Source organism: Heptranchias perlo, chromosome 6 (assembly GCF_035084215.1).
Source record: "Heptranchias perlo isolate sHepPer1 chromosome 6, sHepPer1.hap1, whole genome shotgun sequence".
NCBI lineage: Eukaryota > Metazoa > Chordata > Chondrichthyes > Hexanchiformes > Hexanchidae > Heptranchias > Heptranchias perlo.
This window is the reverse complement of record NC_090330.1, coordinates 56558074-56568624: the sequence shown is the minus strand read 5'-3', so window position 1 is coordinate 56568624 and position 10551 is coordinate 56558074. Positions and strand designations below refer to the sequence as shown.

Below are 10551 nucleotides of genomic sequence, written 5' to 3'. Positions count from 1 at the left end.
GAGGTGGCAGTGAATATTTAGATTCCTTCACAATAGCAAGGCCACCTTCCAAAGTAGTGCATGGCCAGTAAATCTGCCTTTTAAACTTGGCTTTCAACCAATTTCCTCAAAAATTGCCCATTGCATTATTGGATTAATGAGCCTTTCAACATTTCATAGGATTATTATTGCGGTGCATCATAATTGGTGTTAGTTTTTCATTGCTATCAAAATTACATTCTCAGGAATGATATGCCTTCCTGTGGGTTATTTATAGTGAGAAACAGACATTTCTCCCATATTCTGTTAAAATAGGAAAATCTAGCCATTCATTTCCATACAATTCTATTTCTATTCTTTTTACTTCTTTGCACATTTGACTTCAATAATGTCTCTTCAATGCTGTTCTGCTATACCCTAGATACCAGATATGAACTATTTTACAAATAATCAGAATATCAGCAGAGATTCATATATATTAAGTTAATCACTAAATGTTCTGATTTGCAACAACAGCTGCTGCACACCCAATTCTACAGCATAATTTTCTACAAACTGATTTATTTTAAAATAAAGAATGTTAGAAAAATAAATAACATTTTCATGCTGATTATTTAAGATGCTATTTCACTTGGAGGGCTCTTTATTCCATGTACGGAACAGGTTTTTTCAGTAGCCTATATTTATCATGTACCAATAAAAACCCATTCACATAATGGGGTCAAGACATTCATTAGACTAATTGGCATCTCCACTCTTGAAGCAGCTGGAGCAAGTGTCTTTGTGGGTGGACAGAAATGGAAAATTCATAGGAACAGGAGTAGGCCATTCAGCACCTCGAGCCTGTTCCACCATTCAATAGACCATGGCTGATCTGTACCTCAACTCCACTTACCCGCCTTTGTTCCATATCGCTTGATGTCCTTACCTAATAAAGGCCAACTGATCTCAGTCTTCAAAATTTCTACTGACCCAGCATCCACAGATTTCGAACATCCACAGCCCTTTGGGGGAGAGTGTTCTGGGTTTCCATTACGCTTTGTGCAAAAAAGTGCTTCCTGATTTTAGTCCTAAAAGGCCTAGCTGTAACTTTAAGATTAAGCCGTCTTTTTCTGGGTTCCCCCACCACAGGAAATAGTTTTGCTGTATCTACCCTAGGATTTCCCCACTAGAGGAAAGAGTTTCCTATCAAATCTCTGTCATTTTAAATACCTTGATTAGATTACCCCTCAACTTTCTAAACTCAAAGGAATACAAGCCAAGTTTATGTCCTCATAATTTAACCCTTTAAACTCTGGATTATCAGTATATATTTTTGTTTGTCAGCTCAACTGCAACAACATCAACACACCTACAAGAATCAACAGTTACCTAATAATCCTGAATGTTGATCTTTCTTGGTGCTAACTCCCTTTGCAGCGGAAGTGTTAATGACTTTGATGGCAGTGTATCCTCAAGCCATGCAATGGGAGCTATGAACACTCTTCATTTTCCTGGATTACTATTTAACCAAACAAAGGAACAGTAAGTAAATTTAAATAAATCATAGTATACATTTTTTTCAGCTTTTCATACAAAGTAAAATCAGTTGCCTCAAAGGCTTCTAAGCTGTTCCACTGGACTCAAAAGGGCAGAATTTACAAAGGAAGAGAATCTGCACCCCCCCCACCCACCCACTCTGGTCTACATGTGACTCTAATCCCCGATTATATGGTTGAATCTTAATGCTCTTTGAAGCCTAGCAAACCACTGAGCACAATAAATGCAGTGTTATTCACATTCTGAGAAGAAAAAAATAAACAATGAGGCAAACAATTTGTCACAGACCAGGGAATGAACATAGGACTTTACTGGTCTGTATGAACCCAATATCATACAGCAGGATGAATTTATCCATTAAACCATTGATAGAACACACAGTACTTTAAAATAAAATATATAATCTGTTGTGGTATTATACTGAATTAATAGCTGCAAAGCCTACATTTTTATAAACCAGTTTTCAAATTAGCAACATCAGATCAATAATCTCTTCAAAAAAAAGTTAAGTAAAGATAGTCGTTGCTTAAGCAACTGGACAGCAATGCAATAATATAACTAAACATTTCCTGAATATTATTGCAGTTTACTACTGGCTGCAATTTGATAGATGTTCAGCAGACATCAAGTGAAGAAATTCAATTTCACCAGGACAATTGAAAAAGTTAGATACCATCTGGAAATCAAAGGCAATAACAGTCAAATGAAGTCAATGTGTCTTCAGCTCAGTCATCCTATTATGGACACTAAAGGCAGAAGGTAAATAAAATAAACTGTTTCAGAATGTTCTGCTGGCAGAAGATAACAGTGGAGATTTTTCTGGGATTGGACCCAGGCGCACTGGATCACCTGGGTGCAACGAGTATCAGAAAATCGAGCAGGTTCTTTTACAGGTGTATGCCCCAACCCACCTGATTTTCTGATATCTGCCACACCCAGGTAATCCAATGTGCCTTGATACAGACCCAGGAAAATCTCCCCTGTTGGGTATAAACTGACTGCACTGATGGAATAAGGTTATCAGACAACAAATAAATGTGGAAACTAAGTTGACCAGGTCCCATTCAAAACTGCTGTAACAAAGGCACCCAAGGAATTCCTCTACAGTGTCAAGAAACTCTTTGAAATAGTTTATAGTTAAAAATGAAACATAAGTATTTATTACATAACGTCAGACAGGTTTGGGAAGATGTTAATTATTTTATATTATTAATCCATCTCCCAAGGCTTTGAACATGGGTAACCTAGGCCAATTTGAATTTTTCAGGTCAAGCAGGGTTAGAGGGTGGAGGATAATGGAATTAATTTGTGGGCTGAGGAAGAAGGTAGGAAAAGGAGGTGGAAAGGAGATAGTGGAAGAGGGTGGGGATGGTGAAAGGGAGGAGGAGAGAATGGGGAGAGGGTGGGGGATGAAGAGAGACAGGACAGGAACGGGAGAGTAGGATGAGGAGGGGAAAGAGAATAGGAGGGAGGGAGGAAAAATGGGAATGGAGTGAACCGTGCTTCTGTCTGGGAAATCCCCTTGAGTGCAAGGTATGGGGTTGTGCCAATGGCTAGAAAATTCAGCCAATTGGGTGGGTGGGGGGGGGGGGGGTGGGGAGTGATGAGGAAAGGGAATTCAGATTAGCAGGGGTAGGGGTAGGGGTGGGGGTGGGGTCAAGTTCAATCCACAACTTACTATTCATTGAGTGGAGGTCAGGGTTCCACCATTTCCGGTCAGTCTAGGACAGGGGGGACATGTGGGTAGTGGGTGGGGAGCTTTCTCTAACATAATCGCTGATCACTTGGACTTACGATCATTCAGCCATTGACAATCATGAATTTTCATGGCACTTTTTCCTCAGTTTGTGCAGGGTTGGGCGGGGGGGAATCGGGACATGAGTGAAAATTTGATCAACGGGGGGGGGGCGGTGATGAGAAAGGGGGTGCCAGCCAAATATTTGCTCAGCATTTGGGGGTGGAAAGTAATCTCCACCATTCTAAGAGTGCAGATGATTTAAGGGCAAAGGGAGGAAAGCTACAACTACAACTTGCATTTATATAGCACCTTTTATGTGGCAAAACGTCCCAAGGCACTTCACAGGAGAATAATCAGACAAAAATTGACACTGAGCCAAAGAAGGAGATATTAGGACAAGTGGCCAAAAGCTTGGCCAAAGAAGGAGATTTTGAGGTGGGCCTTACAGGAGAGAGAGGTGGAGTTGCGGAGAAGTTTGGGGAGGGAATTCCAGAACTTGGGGCCTAGACAGCAGATGGCAAGGCCGCCAATGGTGGTGTGAAGGAAGTGGGGGATGGCCAAGAGGCCAGAGTTGGAGGAACACAGAGTTCCCTGAGGGTTGTATTGTTGGAGGAGGTTACAGAGATAGGGAGGGGCAAAGCCATGAAGGAATTTGAGCACAAGGATGAGAATTTTAAATTCGAGGCATTCGGGGACCGGGAGCCAATGTAGGTCAGCAAGCACAGGGAATAATGGGTGAACAGCCGTGGTGCGAGTTAGGATACGGGCAGCAGAGTTTTGGATGAGCTTCAGTTTATGGAGAGCAGGAGGTGGGAGGTCGACCAGGAGAGCATTGGAATAGTTGAGTCTGGAGGTAACAAAAGCATGTCTGAGAATTTCAGCAGCAGATGGGCTGAGTCAGAGATGGGGGATATTACGGAGGAGGAAGTATTTGGTCTTGGTGATGGAGAGGATATGGGGTCGGAAGCTCAGCTCAGGGTCAAAAAGGATGCTGAGGTTGCGAACAGTCTGGTTCAGGCTGAGACAGTGGCCAAGAAGGGGGATGGAATCGGTGGCTATGGAACGGAGTTTGTGGCAGGAGCGGAATACAATGGGCCAGATTTTGCTGATTAGGTGCTTCACAAGAGTGAAAGATCATTATTACAAAGGTGTTGTGATTGGCTGCTATTTTTCCTTTGCTGCTTACGAAATTGCATTTCTTCCAATCAACACTTAGGAATGTTGCTAATCACAAGATTTTGTTAGCAAATCATATAATTGATTTTTAAAAAATTCTTTATAATTAGTGTTAAACTAGCTTGTTCAAAGCTACAGAAGCCTCCAGTCAGATGGAGAGCTATTCGTATTATCAAGGTTCCCACATCTGCTGAAACCCACTGACAAGTCAAGCCAAGTTAAGAAGTTGTTGGAAATGGAAGCAATGTCTCATCTGACTCTAGTCCAATCTACCTCTTTCTTGATGTAAGGTGCTTACATTACATTAGGGACTGGTACACCAGTCTTAATGAGGGCAGCACATTAGGGCATGTTGTTGTTTCCTCTCCTGACACTAAGCCTTCCAGCTAGGGGATTCTCCATTTCTGAATTTGCTTACCTGGGGTTAAATTCAACATTATACTTGGTTCCCAAGGAGGAAAGTGTATGTTCTCAATGCTCGACTTCTCACTATGGCGGAATGAGTAGATGGAGACTTCTCCTGATTACTTTACCATCTTGGCTTTGATGATACCTGAAACCCCCCAAACATTTCCTAGAACTTCTGGCAGAATTTAAACAATGCAAAGACTTAGTCCAATGGAAGGCTCTGTGCAGTACTTGTTATGCAAGATGAGTTCAGCAAAACAGAGTATTTTTTGTGGAAGACTGAAATAACTAATTAAAAACATACTTTATTGTTACATCAACTTAAGAAATGTAGTGGCAGTTAAAAATCAATCTGTACAATGGACGACAATTGAGTCATCATAAAATACTACAGTTTTTAATACTGCCAACAACACCAATTACACAGCTGATCACTGAAACAGATCCAGTTCTGCTGACATCTGGCTTCCCTTTATTAACACTTAAAAAACAATCTTATCCTTTTGCAATATATAGCCATGTTTTGTCAAATACTTGACACATTCACAATAGCTATTCAAAAACGCAATCCTTAGCATATTGCCTTGTGTGACCACAAAATACATGAAAAGCTAGTTTTGCTGAATTAATTCCAAGAAATTATGCAGATGTCGGTTCTAACTTCACCATACTAAAAAACTTCAGCAACAATAAAAGTAGTATTAGGGTTAACAAAATGAACAGAATGAAATTTGTTTCTTTTTGTCCATCATAAATGCCCTCAATACTAATCAGCCTCTGTTTTGGATTGATATTTTACCTTTATCAGCAAAAAATTCAAGGCATCCCAGAACACATTAAATATCTACAAAAGCTTGCAAAATTTAAACAACCCAATCTGTATCTATGTACACTTTGTACAAACTTTTAAAACACATAAACTTACATCTTTACAAAGCTTGTTAACAGCAGGTAAAAAATAATGAACAACAGGACGACAGTTTAATACAATACTACAAAAAGGAGCTTAGAAATCGTGAGGCATATCAAATTTCACAATTTTCTAAAATGCAGTGCCATAGACCCACAGCTGCTGTAAGATAACTTACATACAAATGAACAAATAAGAGTCCAGATGTAACCCTACTCTTGGAATTTCAGTGACATTGTAGCTTTTTGAATACATGGAACGGACTCTAAAGGTGCATGAAAAAATATAATTTTCTTCATATTTTTGTTCCAGTTATGAACTGTGACATAGTAGGAATTGGATTGAACCAGACCAAACTTATTTCACTCCAGATCGCCAACATTCAATGGAAAGAGCCAACGTTCAATTTATATGACTTGGGCTAGATCTGAATCTGAGACCCAGGTGTGAAAATGTCCAGCTGTAAATCTATGTGCCAATTCTTTTTACTGCATTTATAAGAAAGTACGCTTTAATTAAGCTGGTTAACACTGTATTACTAGAGACAACACTTCATGGGGAATCATTTTCTGCCCTGACAGGCCAAAAACATAATTCAGTATTGTTAAATAGCAAAAAGCAGCTTTGCTATTGCTTGATTAAAATAATTCGCAATAGAAATACATTCCTTACGATTGTGAGATTTCAGAAAGTGATTTTCATATTGACCAGCCTGAAATTCTGACCTAACAAAGCCTATTTCAGTTTGAAGTTGGAAATATCATAAGATTTGGAACTTATATTTCTTATCACATGACTCTGAAGATGTTACTTTGTAGCCTACTGAATTTTCAGAACTCTAAAGATGGTACGGCTACAGCTGTCAATAAAATACAGCAGGTTTTACCTGTGAGGATGGAGTCCCATTCTAACCAGACCTTTTTCTCAAGCAAAAACTAGAGTATGAAACTAACTTTCATTTAATTCCAAGATTTTCTTACAAGTTTTCTCAGTAAACAAATACACCTCATACTGTAGCTGCCTCTCTGTCAAAACACATGAGCTTGTCAAATGGCTCCTTAGACAAGATCAATATAAAGATGCATATTTATTCCAAATTTACATCAGTTCCAGCCTGCAGTGCAACTTTACTTACTCATATATGAGCCTGGAGTAAAAGCTCCCACTCCCCTTCATGTCTGTTTGAAAATTGGCTGCAAAGTATCATTCATATCAACAAATTTAAATAATCTGACCCCACTGTACTTGCAAGTGTATGTAGTGGACTGTTATTTCACGTCAACTGTATGTGCTTTGATATAGGAATATGACTTGGTAAAAAATGCAATGGCAATTAGCTCATTTGGAAGAGGATGGGGTGGGGGGGAGGAGGGAAAGGCAGAAGGTTGATTTTGGTTAGGTATTTTAGGTAGGAGGTTCCATTTTTTATTGGCAACTGTTCTACTTCACTGCATTGCTTTAACTTACTGCAGTCAGTCACTTACTTCAAGATTGTGCATAAATATACATTCCATGATTGACATTGTAACCAGCAAGAAAGTGAACAGACCAAATTAAAACGGTGCGATATCGACTGCTAAGCATGTACTGCAGTTCTCTTGAAGGACTGCCTAGACAACAGATACCTTATCAGTGTGTTACTGGACTGTAGCAATATACATGCAGTTGACTACCCAGTGATTTACTTCATCATCATTTTAACAAAGTGCCATTACTAGTTACTTCGTCCCTCAGGCATTACATTTTAGAATTACCTACAAAGTCTGAGATTGTTTGATTAGTATTTTCCAATATCAGAAGGTCAATTAATCCTGTGCTATCAAATGAGTTTCCACAGGAACAATACTTCAGAATTTCATCAATAATAATAAATTTAATTTTTTCTGCACTTTTAGCTCCAACGTTGACTGACCTTGAAACCATATCATGACTATCATGAATAGGCTTCATTTATTAATAAAGCACTTATTTGTAGCCATATTAGAAGGAGTCTCTTGTGGTATAACATAATGAAATTAGTACCCAATTAGCAGAAAAGAACTCATTCTAATTTAATTTGTTCATCAGTTCTTGTGGATGAAAATACTCCATGAAATGGTCTTCGCCTTCCTGTCACTGCGCCACTTTATGCCCAGTGTTGCTCGACTGTCGTTCGTTAGGTTTTTTTTTAGCTCCGAAGTGGCCCATGTAGCAGTCATCACACCTGTGTCTGGTATTGAGATTCTACAAAAGAGATATGAATATTATCAAAATTGAGCTCATCACCACTTTCGTAGTCACTCATCACTACTTCAGAGTCATCGAAACCACAGCTCGCTGACATATCTGACGACGATGCATTTGTTGATGTGAGCATGGGCATTGACATATTGTCGATAATCACTTTCTCCAAGTCTTGGTTTGAACCTGCACGAAATGCACTATAGTCTGTCTCAACCTGGGCACCAACAGCCTCACCGTCTGCTGGCAATTGATGAGGAGGAAGGTACTGGCTGGGATGGAAGTGAGGTCTTCTTCGGCCATTGGAGCTTAAAGTGTTTGATGCGGATGTTGCCTGGGGTGGTTGGATGACCTCGTATTGATCCTGATAATCCTCTGGCAGGGGAGGAGGAAGTTGGTCCTGGCTCAGGAATTCCTCATCTTGAGGAGGTGGGAAGTCATTGTCTATGTCATATCCACCGAGGTAGTAGTCAGTATCTAGTGCTCTTGCATTCTCATGATGCACAGGGGCAGTATCAGCTACTTCATAGTGCGGTACTTCTTCAATATTAGGTAGTCGAGTGCTTGGCATCCAGTCTGAGGTATCCCAATGATATGCTGCAATAGAAAGAAAAACCTACAGTAATAAACAGCTTGAGAACAGGCTTCAATGGAATTACTTCTTTGTGTTGATATTCAAAGATGCTTAAACCTCATGTTTCAGCGCTGCTAATGCTAGTGTTTCTACCATGAAATACATCTGATGGAATTTGATTGATCTTTTTGATTGTTCCCATAGGATAACAATTGATATATATATATAGATCTTGTAGTTAAAGTTGAAAATTTGTGCTTTCAATTAAACTGTGCATATCCTTAATCACAGATCTAGTTATCCCAATGAAATGTTACTAGTTATGTATAAAGTTTTTGAATGTCCATCTAATGTACCTTTTAGTACTAAAAGGATGCTTGTGCTTTGCAACTTGTCTGGATTTATCTTTCTCTTTCTATTGAAACTTTGTCAATTAACACAAGCTCTATAGCCATTGTAGTTGACAAAGCAGAAATTGTAAGAGATTTATATTTTAAAAAGTGCACAAATAAACGGTTAAAAATCAGTGATCGACTTGCACTGAAACATGACTTATTGTCTATCAAATACTGAACATTTGAGGTTGTCATTGTCATTCTGTCCCCAGATATATTTATCTGTATTTGTGGCTTTATATATAATGATATTCACTAGTCAAACACATCACAGCACCTTTCAGAATGAAGTAGGAAGTCAAGTTCATGCAAAGGCCAACCAAAAATCAGCATGCATTTTGAAAGCCAGTTACTTCTTATTGTAAAAGCTGCATATTGATAAAATAAAGCTGAACCAGCACATTGTTGAATGATGCTTTTCAGTGAACTATGCAATTACACATTTTTAATGAGAGCTGTGATAACTGATGTTTAACTACATATTATGTTTTAAAAGTTACTTAAGATTATGTCTTTCAATATTAAGGTCACCACTTTTGTGTTTAAACTGCTGCACACTGACTTAAATGAATTACTATGGTTGAAATTCATTATTCTAACAAAATGAGTTCAGCCTGAAGGTCAACATAAACAATATGGTATTCAAATGCAAATCCATGCCCTTGCAAATTATTTTATATTCCGCTCTGCTAGAAATTACTGTAACCCTCGCAGTTCTTGTTGCATGCATGCATAGAGAGGAACTGAGTTACAAAAACAAGCGAGGGAAATTGCTATTTAAAAAAAAAGAACTGGGGGTAGCATTAACAAGCAAATGGGAAGTGTCCGGGAGTCACCTCTGTTGTAGTTCTGCCCCTCCTCCATAAGGGACACTGTCAGGTGGAAAGTGAAAATAAGTGAGTGTTTGGTTAAAAACATACCTGAAGTTCATCAGTTAAAGTAGAACATGTAGACACATCAGTAACTTTAAAACATAGCACAGTAAAAACATTGTTCATACATTTAGCCCAACAACTAGAAGGATGGTGTTCCTATTCCTTTTGCTGCCTGGGATTAAGAATCCTTTAAAAAATTTAAATAATAGATCAGTTACAAATTTGGCCTGAACTTGCCATTTTCAATCTAAACCTGCCATAATATGAAAATATTTAACACAGATTTGTACTTTGTATTAAGCACATTATTTATTGATTCACATCATTAAGTCAGTAACAACTTCAACAGATGAAGCAATAATGAATTGTACATCGTCGGAATCCAGTATTCCAACTGATAGGATTTACAGCAAATGAAGGATACTGTATTGGTGTCACTGCACTATGACTACTCCTTATGAATATAAAAATATTTATAACTCATTAGCGCTGCAAATATAAGATCCAGGGAAATAGGCACTAATAATCAACCACTGGGGGTTCAGCATAAATGCATTCTAAAATATTTGTGATTTGCCACTTTTAAATATCCAATTTAGTTGATGCTTTATTTTCTTCAAGTTTAAACTTGGACTTTGTTTTTTCTTTGTTTAATCTAATTTGTGGATTATAGAAATCAGAAATGATCAGTGTTTGCTGTAAGTTTTTAACAGTGATGGCAGAGTGATTTTTAAATT

At 38.4% G+C, this 10551-nt stretch overlaps 1 protein-coding gene across 1 annotated transcript in view; it reads right to left on the bottom strand.

Annotated features, from left to right (window-relative positions):
• Positions 1-5125: 5125 nt before the first annotated feature.
• The window catches only part of fat3a (FAT atypical cadherin 3a), a 465040-nt gene continuing 459614 nt past the window's right edge, over positions 5126-10551 (bottom strand). The window contains exon 25 of the mRNA XM_067986342.1: positions 5126-8567. Within this exon, the coding sequence (XP_067842443.1) occupies positions 7948-8567 (620 nt within the window). The 3' untranslated portion in view covers positions 5126-7947. The remainder of the gene's footprint in view (positions 8568-10551) is intronic.